The sequence below is a fragment of the Capra hircus genome, chromosome 22, assembly GCF_001704415.2.
Source record: "Capra hircus breed San Clemente chromosome 22, ASM170441v1, whole genome shotgun sequence".
Lineage (NCBI taxonomy): Eukaryota > Metazoa > Chordata > Mammalia > Artiodactyla > Bovidae > Capra > Capra hircus.
Window position 1 is genome coordinate 30,359,288 of NC_030829.1, and position 15,852 is coordinate 30,375,139.

A 15,852-nucleotide genomic window follows, 5' to 3' on the forward strand; every position below is an offset into this window, starting at 1 on the left:
GTCATAGAGAAGGCTGGAGGAAGGTTTGGCTTTTCTCTTTTGAGAAAGCACTTGTTCGGGGGCCTGGCACGGCCATGCCCTTCAGGTGCCATGCCGTTCCTGTTGAGGCTCTTTGGAAGACTGTGTGTCCTTTCTTGTTTTCAGTGTGTCATGGAGCAAAGCAGGTCATTGTCTAGGATGTCCCAGAGGAGGCGGCGGTCACCCATACTAGGTGCTTGTGACAAGCACCCAAGAAGAGAGCTCAGCATTCTAAGCCAGAGAACAGAGATCCCTCTCCTGTGACTTGCTTTAGATGAGTCTAAAATTGTAAAACTCAGTAGAAAAACCTCAAGTACAGTGGTTGGCTAGCATGCTGACACCTTCAGCTTTGTACTTCAGATGTTTTTTCCTTGTCTACCTGCCACCTTCGTCATTGTCTTTTTGGGTTTTGACTCCATTTTCTTTGTGTAGATGTCCTAATTCACTACCTAGTGCAGGACTCTGCAAATTGGAAATTTGCTCATCCTTTATGGAATGGACAAGTTCATGTCTGCCTAACTTGCTGAGGTTTAGTTTTCTTATCTATAAAATGGGAATAGCCTTTTCTCCCTCATAGAATACTTCTGTGTTTGAAAAGTACATCAGAGGGCTTTGTAGTTTGTGCATATGATACAAATAGAAAAGCCTTATTAAATAGCTTGAAACGTTCCATAGAAAGAAAAAACTGCCAGCCCAGATATTGTTAGAAACATTCTTAGACATCGACACTCCTCATTTTTTCACATGTGCTTTTCAAAAAACCTTTTTTCTCCTGATTGGTGTGGGAGATTATAGCAAAATTTAAATCTTCCAACCAACATACTACTGTTAGCACTTGACTAATTAAGGACATCCTCGGACCAAAATAATCCTTTATGCAATTTCGATCCCAAAGCCTGCACTCTCACAAACCTAGTCCCCAAGCCAAGCTGCTTGGCTTGATGCCTGTGAAACTTGTGCTGGAGGACTTGGCAGTCTTCTGTGGAACTGCATGGAGCAAACCTTCTCATCAGATTGTGCACTGGATATTATTCTGACTCCACCCACCACGGTGTTGTCCAACCCAGGAAAAGGGAGCTGGGTCAGTCTCTTTGACACTTGTCTTCAGATCTGGGAGCCCAGCGGTCAGCGTGACTTGAAAGCCGTGTTTTACCTGTAGCACTGCTTCCTGAGGACAGGCTATTTGGCTAAATAGGTCCCATTCTGAGGGCAGGTATAGAGTTTAGGTATAGACAAAAGCATTGTCTTTGTGGAGTGGGAAACCCCTGATATGGACAGGCTTTCTGGACGGTTAAAAACATTTTTTTTCCTTTTTTGTTTAGATATGCTTGTGACATACTCTAAAACCTAAATGGGTTTCCTTGCTTAGTACTAAAACGACTATTTCCTTAAACACTTTTTTTTTTCTTAGCTTCTGTACACGTGGGAAAGTTTATGACAGAGAAACTAAAATGCTGGGGGACAAAAAAATACCTATGTTTCAGAAATCTGGTGTGTTTTTTTGGTGATGAACTAGATACTTGCTTTGCTTGGTTCTTGCATCTTAAAGTTTTAGTTCTTTACTGGTAGATTCTTCACTCTGCAGACAGTAAGATATGAATGCAATTTTCAAAGGACTATAATCACTGTAATATCTGATCTAAAGAGACAAGAGTGAATCAGCTGTTGTGTCTGAGTTTGTTTTCCACCTGTTCACAAAAAATGCCATTCTTAATCCAGTTCAGAATTGGATTAACTTTAATGTGTGTGTGTATATATGTCTTCTGGGTTTATGAAATTTGTCATTACATTGGATTATACTATGCATGGAAAGGAAAAAAGATACGGAGTTTTCTGTTCCTAATTTTCCCAGTTGTTTTTGTATGAGTATAGAACAGAAAGCAATGTCTTACAGGAAGACACCCTCCTATAAAGATGCCTAGAGTGTTTAAATTTGCGTGTTGTCACGTATTTCATCTGCGGGGCAGAAATCTGTAACACTTTGTGTATATGTGTCATCCATGATTTGAATCAATTTGTGTAAAAGTTTTCTGCCCTTTTATCTAAGATTGTATTTCCCAGTTGTCTTAATTATTTGGGCATTCCTTAGCTTGGATGTTTGAATTATCATCTCCCTTTAGTGATAATTGTTTGTGTCTGGCCTCTCAGCCTGGAGTGTGACCCTAAAATGTTCATTGTTTGGCCCTTTCTTTACCTCTGCTTTAAAAAACACATAGTGAAGAACTCTGACATCAGACTGAATTTTGTCTTAAGTAGTCCCCCTGGCCCCCAAATCCACAGCTTCACTCTCTGAGGTTTGTTTTCCTCAGTCTGACAATATTAAATGGAAAATTCCAGAAATAAGCAATTCTTAAGTTTTAGATTCCATGCCATTCTCAGCGAAATGAAATCTCACCATCCTGCTCCGAGTTCCCCAGGACTGGAATCATCCCTTTGCCTAGCGTTTCCCACCCATTTTTCATTCAGTAGCCATCTCAGTTGTGTCCAGGTATCACAGGGCTCATGTTCAAGTGCTAGCGTTCAAGCATCAAGACTAGTGATGCTGGTACTTCGGATGTGCCAAAGAGGAGCCATAAAGTGCTTCCTTTAAGGGAAAAGGGAAAGTTCTCAGTAAGGAAGGAAAAAAATCATGCGGTGAAGAACCAATCTTCTATCCATGAATCTGTGACGAAAGAAAAAGAAGGGCATACTGGTTTTGCTCTTGTACTTTGAACAGCAGAAGTTGTGATCATAGTGTCTGAAAAGTGCTTATTTTAGCTGGAAAAGGCATTAAATATGTCCAGCAAGATATTTTGAGACAGACCTCCTCACATAACTTTCACGCTAGTATATTGTTATAATTGTTCTTTTATTTAGTTATCACCATTAATCTCTTATTTAGAAATTAGACTTTACCTTAGGTGTGTATGTATAGGAGGAAACACAGTGTATATAGGGTTCAGTAGTCATCTACTCAGGATCTTGGAATGTATCCCCTGTGGATAAAGAGGGGATTGCTATAATAATCCTTTATGCAATCCTGTATATATATTTTTTTAAAGATTTTTTTATGTTTAATACTTCCCAATTCAGGCTGCCCTTGTGGCTCAGCTGGTAAAGAATCTGCCTGCAATGTGAGAGACCTAGGTTTGATCCCTGGGTTGGGAAGATCCCCTGGAGAAGGAAAAGGCTACCCACTCCAGTATTCTGGCCTGGAGAATTCCATGGACGTGTATAGTCCATGGGGTCGCAAAGAGTCGGAAACGACTGAGCAACTTGCATTTTACACTTTCAAATTCAGGATTTTTTTTCATTAATCTGCCTAGGCAACATTTTCTCCAAAATAAGCATAAGAGGGCCTAGACCTTTCACACTTTAAACCAGACCAGACGTTAGGCATTCAGTATGAGAAACACGTAACTCTGAATGGGGCTTCTCAGGACAATTTTAACCATAAGACAAAGACAAGAGTCCATTTATTTAGCCTCTGAAAAGTTGCGACTCCCCACTCCCTCTCTCAAAGTAGCCTATCTTATTAGAATGGCCAGTTTTGAAAAGTTCCAATACTTGAATGATGCCAGGGAGTGCAAATCTTTAGAGCGCTTTTGGGGTTTTGACTGTAAGGGGTTTTAGCATGAATTAATACCTCAGGAGGCCTCTTGCTAAGGTGCGTTATCTGCTGATAGACTACATTTGGAAAATACTTCTTTAAGAGTGTAATACATCATACAGAGCCTATACATACTAAAATTAAATGTTACACCTAATACACTGAATGCAATGACTTACTGGTTTTTGAGCAAAACATCCAGATATAATCACAGGAATTTAACCATAAATTCTAAGTTCATTTGACAATGTTATTTTTTTCTGAGGAAAAAGATAGCATACATAGAATAATACTACTAAAAGTTGAATTTGCTTTTCTTTTAAAGTTTTTAATTTCTATTTTATATTAGAGTATAGTTGTTTTGCAGTGTTGTGTTAGTTCAGGTGTACAGCAAAGTGATTCACTTGTACATGTACATATATCTGTTCTTTTTCAGATTGTTTTCCCATAGAAGCTATTAGAGAATATAGGTAGAGTTCCCTGTGCTATACAGTGGATCCTTTAAAACTTGAATTTGGACCAGCAGTTCCATCTTCAGAAACTAGACTGTTGGACCACTAATAAGGGATAAGTTGAGTGAAAGAAAATGACAACTGTTTACAGATTTTGGCAACATGGAAGGCAGGGCCCTTCTCCTTATGTACAACAACTGTGCTAACAGCTGCTTTTTTCTTTCTCCCTGGCTCCCTCCTGCAAATCAGGTTTTTGAGTCATGATGCAAGAATCTGGGACTGAGACAAAAAGTAACGGTTCAGCCATCCAGAATGGGTCTAGCAGCGGCAACCACTTATTAGAGTGCGGCAGTCTTCGGGAAGGGCGGTCCAACGGGGAGACGCCGGCCGTGGACGTGGGGACGGCCGATCTGGCCCACGTGCAGCAGCAGCAGCAGGTACCGTGCGCTGGAGTCGGGCTGTGGAGGGAGGTGGGTGCAGGTGCTACTGTTTGACCACGCACTTGACCACCGTGACCATCTGATACTCAGCCGGCTGTCTGACTGTACGCAGCATCTTTTAAGCCACTAGTGTGCTGGGGCCCCAGCCATTGGCTTTAAGAAACAAATTCTCAAGCTTTTGTCTTTTCAGTCTTGGGAGGCCCCTCTGTCTTGGGGAATGGTTGTTGAAAGTGAGATCGGGTGGACCTCTGGCCACTTCCTTGGAGCCCCTAATATGCCAGCCTAAAGTTTAACTACTTGGAATAAAACAAATCTTTGGAGGAATGGTTCCTAATGCTTGAGTTTAAGAAAAAAAATGATAAATAGATTTATTAAGCCTTAGGAAGAAGGAAACAAATAAGGGGTCAAGGATACAGGAGAAACAAGGGCTGTAAGCAAGGAAAGTAGGAATAAGGAGAAATACCCAAGCAAAATTGGTTAGATAACAAGACATCAATAATGCAGGCATTGGTGTAAGAAATTGCTTGCTGTTACTCACAGTTTAGGGAGATAGGCCACTTAGAAATGTTTCTTATATCCATATAGCAGTTGGTATGTGACTAAATCTTACTACTGTTTTAAAGTATCCCTTTTTGGTGGCTACCCCAAATGATCACAAGTTGGGATATACTCATTCTTGTTATATCCGTTGTAGGCATTTATATGGGTAACTGTGATTGACTGGTAAACTATTTACAAATGGCAAAGGGTGTGACAAGGTGAATGTTGCTGGTTGGCCAAAGTGTTGATGCAAATTCAAGTAAGTAAATAGCATTTGCTTGAAAATAAGCATTGTTTTCACAGCCTCTCTTGGAATTAGGAAATAGTGTGCATTTTTGTTAATGATCATGAATGATTTTTGTTGAGTTTTAGTGTTTGATTCATTTATTAAATACAAAGTAATTTGGAAAAAAAAAGGTGAAAAAAGAATGGTAAATCTTTGGCCCTTTCTGAATGAAACATATTGTTGGGGGTTGGGGGAATGAAGGAAAAATGCAAACCTTTTCTCAAACCATGTTCTTGGAATCTATAGCAGAGGAACTAAGGCAGTCCCTTCCTGTTTTGGGGATATAGCATTTAGCGGTCTCTAAAACATGTATTATTTTCTCCTTTCTAAGAATTTTTACCAATAAGGGATCATTAGCTTGTTAGTCTGTCAGAAACTGTTGGTACCAGCCTGAGACAGTGAAATCTGTGGGGAAAAATAGAAAAGAGAGAAAGAGCCTTGAAGGGATTTGATCTCTCTTTTAGTGGCAGCTCGCACTCGATAGTGCCTGCTTCCTGGGCATCACATCAGCTGGAATTGGTGATGTAGACTGTGTGTAAACTTGGGGTATTTGCAGTAGCAAATGGCCAAATGCTAACCAGTGACATTGGTGACAAGACCTATCAGTGGTAGAAAGGGATCCATGTATTTGTGTGTGTATTTGTTCATGTGATATTCTCAGATATTTGTGGTTATATTGGAAATAAGTTGGTAATTTGGTTTGCCATTTTCTGTGCCCGTACCAAACAGAGGCCAAGATCAACTGTTTCTTTATGGAGCAGCTGAAGTGGGGCCATTGACTGATGTGGTATACGCAAGTGCATGCTGAGTCACTTCAGTTGTGTCCGACTCTTTGTGACCCCATGGCCTGATGTGGTATGAACACAGAGTAATTAGTATTTAGAGCATGTCAGTTGGATAAATGGGAAATTAATGTCTTCTGATTTTTATTTAAAGAGCTGAAAATCATCCACTATCTCAAAGTCATAAGCCAGCCGAAAACTTTACTTTTATGCCACACACACACACAGACACACACAGACACATAACAGCAACCACAAGTTGACCTCACAGAAGAAGGTAATATACGTTCATTTTTTTACAAGTTGACCTCACAGAAGAAGGTAATATACATTCATTTTTTTTAAAATTAGTTTATTTTTTAATTGGAAGATAATTAATTGCTTTACAACAGTGTATTGGTTTCTGCTGTACCACAGCATGATGCAGTCATAACTCTAAGCACAGCCCTTCCTCTGGAGTCTCTCACTCCCGCCCTCACCCCATCCCACCCCTCTGGGTCGTCGCAGAGCACCAGGCTGGGCTTCTGTGTTCACAGCAGCTTCCCACTCACTTCTGTTTTATACATGATAGTGCATATAGGTCAATTCTACTTTCTCAGTTCATCCCACCGTGTCTCTCTCCCGCTGTCTCCACGAGTCCATTCTTTACATCTGCATCTGTTTGCCCTGCAAACAGGTTCATCAGTACCATTTTTCTAGATACCATATATATACATTAATATACAATATTTGTTTTTCTGAATTATTTTGCTTATGTACATGTACATTTTAACAGCATCTTCCTTGAAAACCATCAGCTGCAAAATTAGTTGTTCATGTCTCCCCTCTTTTGTCTTGGTTCTGACCACTTTTTAGAGAATATGTTGTTTGGGTAATTGATATACAGGTCAATACCTTTTGATTGTACTTCAAAGTGCTTTTAATATTTTTATAGCAATTTTATTTCTAATTGTCTCTGATATGTTTTGGGAAGGAAGAAAGCAGTTGGGTCTATCATTGTGCCTGAAACTCCATATATTGTGGTTGGCAGGCCTTTTGAGTCTTTTAAAATAAAACAACTGACAGCTGTGTAACTTCCTTAAGTGTACGATGAGGCGCTTAACAGGTTGTTAGGGGGAAAGAAAATCTGTAGATGAAATAAGAAAAAAAGATAGCATTCAGAAAGTTTTATGGGAGTCGCTTTATCAGTTGTCTTCCAGACTGAAACTGCAACAGTTAAACAGTTTGTAGTTATCTGAACGTCAACGTGATGGACATGGGTTGTTTTCGTCGTTCTTATTCTACAGGTTTTTACTTGAAGTGAGAATACCAGCAGTGAGAAAATCACAGCCATGCTGAATTCATTACTGCGGTAGTCACACAAAACCACGGATAAAATTTCAATAACTGCAGGCCACAGTTGAGTAAACAGTTGCACTGAAATTTAATTCCTGTTGACTTTTCCCCCATTCCTCGCCAGGGGCACATTCTGATTCTGTAGTACAAAGACAACAGGGGTTACAGCTTTGATTAATGTAGGACACTGGAAGAGAATTAGAACTGTAAAATATGTTAGAAGTCCATGGAACAAAAAGATCTGGCTTAAAAGGCTTGGTATAAAAATGAGTTAATTATGCTGTGTATGAAACTGAATGTTCTAGGATTTTCCAGTTGCTCCAGTGCAATCATTGACAGTATAGGGAGAATTTTTACCTACTGCCAAGATTTAAAATAAACAAATGCAAGCCTTTCCACCTTTGATCCATGTTACCAAAGATAATTACGAATGAGAACAAGTGCCCTTTCAGAATGGAGAGCTTTCACGAAGATTCACTGTGGAGTGAGTGGCTTCTGTTCTGGGTTTGGTCTGTAGATTGGCTAAATTGGGTCCAGACAGAATTGCTGTTGCTGTTTTTTAATTATGTTGTTGACAGCCTAGAGAAATGGGGGAAATCTGGCTTTTCCATTTTCTCTTGAAAAATCCGATCTGGTAACCATGGGCAGTATTCCTACAAGGGTAACCGTTGTTGGGAGATGAATTGTTACTAAGTCAAGGAGCCCGTAGCCCTGCAGTCAGCCTGAGTCCCCACCCAGTACCTTGGCTGACTTGTGCCCTCTAGGCAATGGAGTTGGTGATTCTGGTCTGGACATTGCCATCATCACTCAGAAGCCATCAGCCAAGGAGAGGGGCTACCATTAGCTGGAGAAGGCCACCCACACACTCACAAACTGGCTCCCTTCCTTAAAACTAAATGTATTGTTCTGTAATGCTTCAACTCTACTTATATCTGGACCATGAAACTATTATAACAATAGTTTTCTAATAATATAATTTGATAGAGTTTCTGAACATTTTCTTTTAGCTCTTGAATAATTCTTTACCCAATTCCATCACTGCTTTTTATTTCCTATTATGCCTGCCCCATTTCCAGGTCTGTAAAAGTTCTCTACTGGATACTGACTACTCCATTATGAAACTCAGCAACAAATACTATTACCAGTTACTAAAGTTTTTTTTTTTTCCCCCCCTTAAAAGGATTTTAAAATGTCCAGAGCAATTTCACAAACTGTGTGGATTAATGCATTTTAAAAGTCTTGAATTTTAGAAAGCAGAATTTTATTTCCATATTGCTGCAAATGAGAGCTTTTTCAGATAAGCATATTACATAGAGCATAATGTTTAGAAGTTTCTCCATATACAGCATATGCTGTCAGGTCAATTAACAGAATGCATACTAGAAAATGTTTATTCAATAAAAATGAATAGCTGTTAAATAAAACAGTGATTTCTTAATCACATTCCATTTAATGATGGGTTTTTTTCCTTTTTTGTGGGGGGTACCACCTGGCACTTTTATTGTCTACAAATCAATGTAGGGAGAGCTTTGGTTGCTAGAGTTTTTAGGTGTAGTTATCATTTTATATGAGAAGGGCAGTTTATAGAAGTAGTCTGTGAGAAGGACATTTAAATAAGATGAACTATATGTGGAATTCAAAACTATATTATTTGGAGTTGTGGCTAAGTGCTGTATTAACTTCATATAGCTTCTTTGACATTCGGTTTAAGGTACATGTTTCACATTAATAATGTAATAGAAAAAGAGAAACATTCGGTGGCTATTAAGGAGGTAAAAAGTAGAAAGGACAAGGAGCTTCTGCAAGATCATGGAAGAGAAAGAGGAGGATCCATTGGGTTGAATTTTGCCACTGAGCCTTTGAAGGAAGTAAAATTAGTCATTACAGTCGTTAGTCATCACAGAGGGCCAGAGACACTCAGAAACTCTCATTCTTGTCAGGGTGGAAGAATGAATCCCTTCCTCTGGTGTTTGTTACTGAAGTTACTAGTGGGTGGGTATTAAACAGAACTGGAAGAATGTCCTACCAGTGTTTCAAATTGTAACTGCCTCTGTAGTAAACGCTGCCTGGAAGAAGTAGCTGTCAGTGTTTGGATGGGCTGCTGCTGCTGCTGCTAAGTCGCTTCAGTCGTGTCCCACTCTGTGTGACCCCATAGATGGCAGCCCACCAGGCTCCCCCGTCCCTGGGATTCTCCAGGCAAGAACACTGGAGTGGGTTGCCGTCTCCTTCTCCAATGCATGAAAGTGAAAAGTGAAAGTGAAGTCGCTCAGTCATTTGGATGGGCAGTAAGTGCGTATTAAAGGGAGCCTCCCTTAGTTTCTTGTTCTTCCCCTATCTTCCTCTGCAGGGCTGTGTTAAATGCCACTGGTCATCTTTGGCCTTGTTTCCACTTCTACAGAGAGAAGCCTAGATGATTAGGTATAGATCTGTAGATGCAAAGATGAACTATCAGTAGCCAGTTCGGCCTTGTCACTGTTTTTTTCTTCGAAAATGATTTCTTATTAACTTTCTACTGAATCCTCTCAAGTGGACTTTCCCATAGCGGGCAGGGACTGTGTCTGAAAAGGGAGGGTCTTTGGATGCCGTTGGAAGGGTAAATACGTTCAGCGTATCTGTGTCTTAAGAGGACTTTCTGTGTCCTTTCTGTACTTTCAGAATAAAGTACAAAAGAGATTATTCATATTTTTTGAAGATTTTTTGATGCCCATTTTTATTTTTATTTTTTTGATGCCCATTTTTAAAGTCTTTATTGAATTTGTTAAGATATTGCTTCTGTTTTATGTTCTGATTTTTTTTGGCTGTGAGGCATGTGGGATCATAACTTCCTGACCCGGGATCAGACCTGTACCCCTTGCATTGGAAGGTGAAGTCTTAACCACTGGACCACCAGGGAAGTCTTGAGGTTACTCATTTATTAAATGCCCTCATGGGCCTAGGGACTGTGATAAGAGCCAGCACCTTCCTTCACTAGTGGGCGAAGACCCAAGCTATAATTTTCAATCATAAAATTCAGAAATTTCAAAGGAATTGCTCTGTTCAGATAGACTCTTTGAAGACACAAGGTAGAGTTCAAATATTATAGAATATATTGATGGTCAAATATATTTTATAGGAATCAGTGCCACCAAAATGTTAGCAAAAACCAAACAGATTAAAATGAAACTGAGACAGGAATTCAGATAATTCTGACAAATAAAGAAAAAAGGCAGGCACACAATAGCAAACTTATACTTTTTCTCAACTCCTTTTGTGGCTATTTCTGGAAAAGGCATCTTTCACCCTGAACGCTAAATTTAGTTCTCTCCTCTGTTGTTTAGACCTGCCTTCCATCTAAATATTGTTGTCAAAGATTTATGTAATGCAGACTTTGAACTTTGTATGAAGTTCTTTCACGTTCTAATTTCTGAACAGCAGTTGTGTGTCATTAATCTCTCCATTGAAAATTAAGATGGACCAGGAAACAGGGGGGAAAAAAAAGTGTCATGTACATAAGAGAGTGTGGTAATAGAAACCCAGATGCTGCTTCTCATTATGAGTGAAGTGTACCCTCTTGACTTGAAGCAAAAGCATTGCTACTTTGAGAAGGTAATTTTCAGTCTTGACCTGTGAGCTAAAAAAAAAAAATACTCCCTATCTCTTGCCTAGTCAGAAATCTCTTTTTGAACTTTCAGGAGGAATGACTTTAATGGTAATTTGTTGACAGATTAGCTTTGGTGATTGCAGAGAGTTTGTTTTGCAAAACTGGCAGGCTCCTATCTGTTCTCTGAAGGCAAGTAACCTACTTTGCTGCTTTGCAAGTGGCTGCCTTTATTGACAACTAGTGCTGAACAGGCAGAATTGGTATGTTTGTGTAATGTAAACCTATAGCTCGCCTGATGGAGTCTAGTGTACTTTTAGCTAGTGCATAGATTGCTTGATAAAAAGGGTTAGAAGGTGACTGCTTTTATGACAAAGTAGAAGAGCAATATAAATGCAAGTGGTGGATGGAGCAGCAGAAAGGAAGTTTATATAGGGAACTGAACCCTGTATTAGAAAGTTTCTTTTCATCACTTGGTCTTTGAACTCAAATCTATTGTAATTATGAAGTGTTACTTGTAACATTCCAGAGACTCTTTGCTAAATACTGTGTTTGATTTGGTTTGTGGAAATAAAACGATTTTTTCCCCCCCTCTCTCACAAGAAAATTTACTGAAGAGAGTTTCACATACTGGCCTGGACTCAGTTTTGGTCCAGGTCGCTACTAAATGGACTACTAACCTTCTTTCTTAGCTTTCGATTTCTTGCAGTTATTTATTCTCCTGTTTTCATTTAATCGTATGATGCCACGCCTATGTGTAAGGAAGTGTGAGGACCACACGTGTGTGAGGTGCTAGGGAAGCAGGGGAGAGTAACTTGGGAGTTTATTTGGTTGGAGCCTGATGAGTAAGCCTGAGAGTGATAAGGTGGTTAGACGGTAAATTGAGTTCAGTTTTTGTGAAAGTTGAGTTTCTAAGCCAGGGGAGGTTTCCCAGCTGAAAGGAAGGCTGTGCAAGAGGAGGTGGACTGACCGTAAAAAAGAAAGTTGGGCCTGGCGTGGCAGGAAAGAGACTCAGAAAAGATGAATAGTAGTGACAAGGCCATTGCTGTTGGTCCTGGATTTAGGAATGGGACACTAACCCATGTCATTGAGGGCGCCATGGTTTTTTTTTCGTTTGGTTTGGTTTTTTGGTTTTGTGTGTGTGTGTGTGTGTGTGTGTTGCAATAAAGCTTTATTTATAGACACTGAAACTCAAATTTTATGTAATTTCCATGTCACTAAGTATCATTGTTCTTTTGATTTTTTTCCCAATCTTTTTTTCTTGTAGCTTTTTAAAAAAAAATTGAAGTATAAATGCTTTAGAGTGTTTTTTCTGTTATACAACAAAGTGAATGAGCTGTATGTATACATGCATTCCCTCCCTCTTGAGCCTTCCTCCCATTCCCACTGCACCCATCCCGTCCATTTAGGTCACAGAGCACCTAGCTGAACCCGAGGCTGCCGTGTTGCTGACCCTGCCTTGTTCCCTGCAGTTGAAGCCCTCAGTCAGCGATCAGCCGCATGAGGGCAAGGATGAGCCTTTCTCATCCCTCGCTGTTCCTCAGCACAGAGCACAGTACTGGGCGGCGCACAGTCCTCTGACTCTGTGAATGAATGAAATGGGAAGAGAAAGGAAGGCCTGGGTCACAAGAGGGGGTTCGGGGGTGAACTGGCAAATCAGTAGCAACTTTTGAAAACAGGAGATGTGAGCGTGTCAAGGAGTAGGACTATGAGGGGTGACTCAGGATTTCCGATCTGATGGGCAGCATGGTGCACTGTGGAATGAAGAGAGAGAAGGGCAGCGGGAGGAGAAGGCAAGCTCCTTTCTGCCCGTCATTAATCAATTATTATGATATGATAAAGAAAGCACAAACATAAGTTGTATATAAAGAGTGAGTTTATTTTGGAAAAATCTCTCTTTAAAGGCTGTTTAAAAAAAGACACCCTCCTATGGCACTCAGTCTCACTATTTGATTGTATATGTTTATTCAGATTAAAATTATCAAATATTTTCCCTTTAGCCTATGCCATTTTCTAATGAGTATATCTTCCAGAAGTCACATGGGAAGTACTGATAAACTGCTTATGTTCCTATTGATCAGGGAATGTGCTTATCTCTCTTAGAGAACAAAACTACCAAGTTAGATCTTTGATAAAGTGTCTCATATTGACACAGGCTTCTTAGAATGAATAATATTTTTGTTTTAAGGTAAAGGGGGTACCTGTTGTGTTTCCTTTGTTGGAAAAATACAATCTGTAATTATTAAACAGCTGGTATTATTGAAAAACCCATTTAGGGGGTATAGATTCAACAGCTAAGGGGGAGCAAGCCTTGTCTATGAGTTGACATTGAGCCCTGCATAGAGATGGTTGGAGGGAAGGAAGCTCTTTCCCTTTAATCTTTCCTGAGAGAGTATTTTCCAGTATCTTCTGCATAAACAGTGCAATTACTGGCTGTGGAGGGGTTAAAATTTTTTATTTTGTGAAGTTGATAACCCTAAGGTTCTCTCTGAATTCACTCTTTTATCCCTGTTTTTAGACTGTACCTTCTTTACCCAAAATGAAATGAGTTTCTTGATGCAGGTTGGTCTTCCGCAAAGTTTCCTAAAGCAGACTGTTTATTACACACTTTCTGATCCAGGCAACCATATGTAATTGTCAGTATCACGGTCGCTTGTCAAAAAAGGCAAGGTGTCAGCTGATCTAAATTGGTATTTTTAACATTGTACCTTTTCTTGCCCCCAACACCCCTCTCTCCACATTGAAGGGAAGGTGACATGATGTCTTCTTAGTCATTCAAATCCAATAACTTTTAATCTGAAGGTTAAGTAGTGAGATATAAACTAAGAGATGATAATATCAATTTTATGTTCACTGAAGGGCACAATATACCTCTTTCTAGTAGAGGAAAATTGTGCGTAAAATGTCTTTTGCTTCTCAGCAGCAGAGCCGGGCCGCTTAGAGTCAAAGGAAGAAAGAATTTTGGAAAAATTTAATAAAATGGAATGTAACTTCCTAGAACAGGGCGAAAGTGGCCTTTTATTGTTGTAATGAGCGTGTTAATTTTTCAGGGTAGCACAGGAAGAAGTAGCTGCATTTTCATAGCCTCTTGTATTGACTCTTGTTACGCTCTCTATGAACTCAACACCCTTTTCAAGGTTAAAGACTGGGAGAGAATGACATAATGTTCATTCTTTCCTGACTATTTTTGGCCCTAATGTGTATGATAAATAATACTGTGATAGTATTGCTTACCTTGCCTCATTTTTTCCCTTCTTCATAGTGATATTTCCATTTCCCCGCGATAGAAATCCAACCTGCCAAGGTTCTAAGTGAAAATGCCTTGGCAGCGTGCACTTTTATCCTAACCTGCTGGTTTATCCCATTAGATTTGCACTTGTCTTACACAAGTCTGTGTAGTGTATTTCCTGGATATGCTATGCACATTTATGTATAGATACACTGTACCATTTGCATGTCATAAGAGGGGAGGCAGTGTGCATCAGCTGGGGATGTGATATTCCCCATTATTATTGTCAAGGGGATATTCTATAATGTAGTGATTCACAATTATAATTTGTGGGATTGCATTCTGGAATTATTTCAAACTTGTTTCTCAGCCTTTCAGTCAGTACCTTTATTGGTAAATTCTAGGTAAAAGGCAGTGTGTTGAGCTGGCAGGCCATACTGAGGATTGGTGAGCTAAGGCAGAAGGCCAAATCCTACAAATCTGGCCCGCTTTCTCCTCTTTGAAATAAAGATTTTTAAAATTGGAACACAGCCATCCCCACCCCCCTTTAAAAACACTCTTTTTCCTTATTTTTGGCTGTGCTGGGTCTTTGATGGTGCATGGGCTTTTCTCTAGTTGTGTGAGTGGGGCTTGTTCTCTGGTTGCGGTGCACAGGCTTCTCAGTGCAATGGCTTCTCTTGTTGTGGAGCACGGGCTCAAAGCCCTGCAGGCTTCTGTAGTTGCAGCTCCCGGGCTCTGAAGCACAGGCTCGGTAGTTGTGGTGAACGGGCTTACTTGCTCTGTGGCATGTGGCATCTTCCGAAATCATGGCTTGAACCCACGTCTCCTGCTTTGGCAGGCGGGTTCTTTATCACTGAGCCACCAGGAAAGCCCCATATTTCCCTTTTTTCTCTTGTTTGTGGCTGCCTTCTCCCTACCACAGCAGGGGCGAGTTGTTGCATGGAGAATGTATGGCTTATAAAGCCTAAAATACTTATAATCTGGTCCTTACCAGAAAAAGTTTGTTGACCCCCTGGATTAGCGAATGGCAGATGTAGCGAGATTTGCCTTCTAAAACTTAGTAGTCTTACTTTATCATATCATGTAACAAAACAAAGATCATTCCCTCATTTTTCCCTTAAAGTGTACATGTATTGATATATGTATTTATCTCATAATCTGACTTATTTTGCCTTTTCTGAAATGGAAGATTAACATGTAGTTGTCGTCATACCTATATGGGTTGCTTTCTAATCTTTTAACTGAATATATCTTACAAATGAAAAGTTTTGGCAAAATTGTTGCTTGGAAGAATAATCAGCCAGCCTACGAAAGAAATGATGGAGAGTGAGGTACTGAATGAGTCACTCGAAGAGAGGAGTTCTTTGGCCATGGTTCTCCTACCAAAGAAAAGTAGCATAAGAAAGTAGCATATATTTGTGGTCCCATGGTTGGCTAGAAGATGCAAAGAAATATCCTGAATGTGTCCCTGCATTCATAAAATTCATAATCTAATTGGCCTAGGAGAAGATGTAAACATGTGAATTGAATAACAATAAAAACTTCAAGGCACACGAAGCTGTAGAAGAGAGGCATCTGACTAATCAACAGATATGTGATTTAAT

General features: G+C 39.8%; 1 protein-coding gene across 13 annotated transcripts in view; it reads left to right on the plus strand.

Annotated features, from left to right (window-relative positions):
* FOXP1 (forkhead box P1) overlaps nucleotides 1–15,852 on the plus strand; it is a 624,629-nt gene that overhangs the window by 379,404 nt on the left and 229,373 nt on the right. For all 13 annotated transcript variants that reach the window (XM_018066793.1, XM_018066805.1, XM_018066804.1 and 10 more), the window contains one exon: nucleotides 4,309–4,496. In XM_018066793.1, coding sequence (XP_017922282.1) covers nucleotides 4,320–4,496 — 177 coding nt within the window. In that variant the 5' untranslated portion in view covers nucleotides 4,309–4,319. The remainder of the gene's footprint in view (nucleotides 1–4,308; nucleotides 4,497–15,852) is intronic.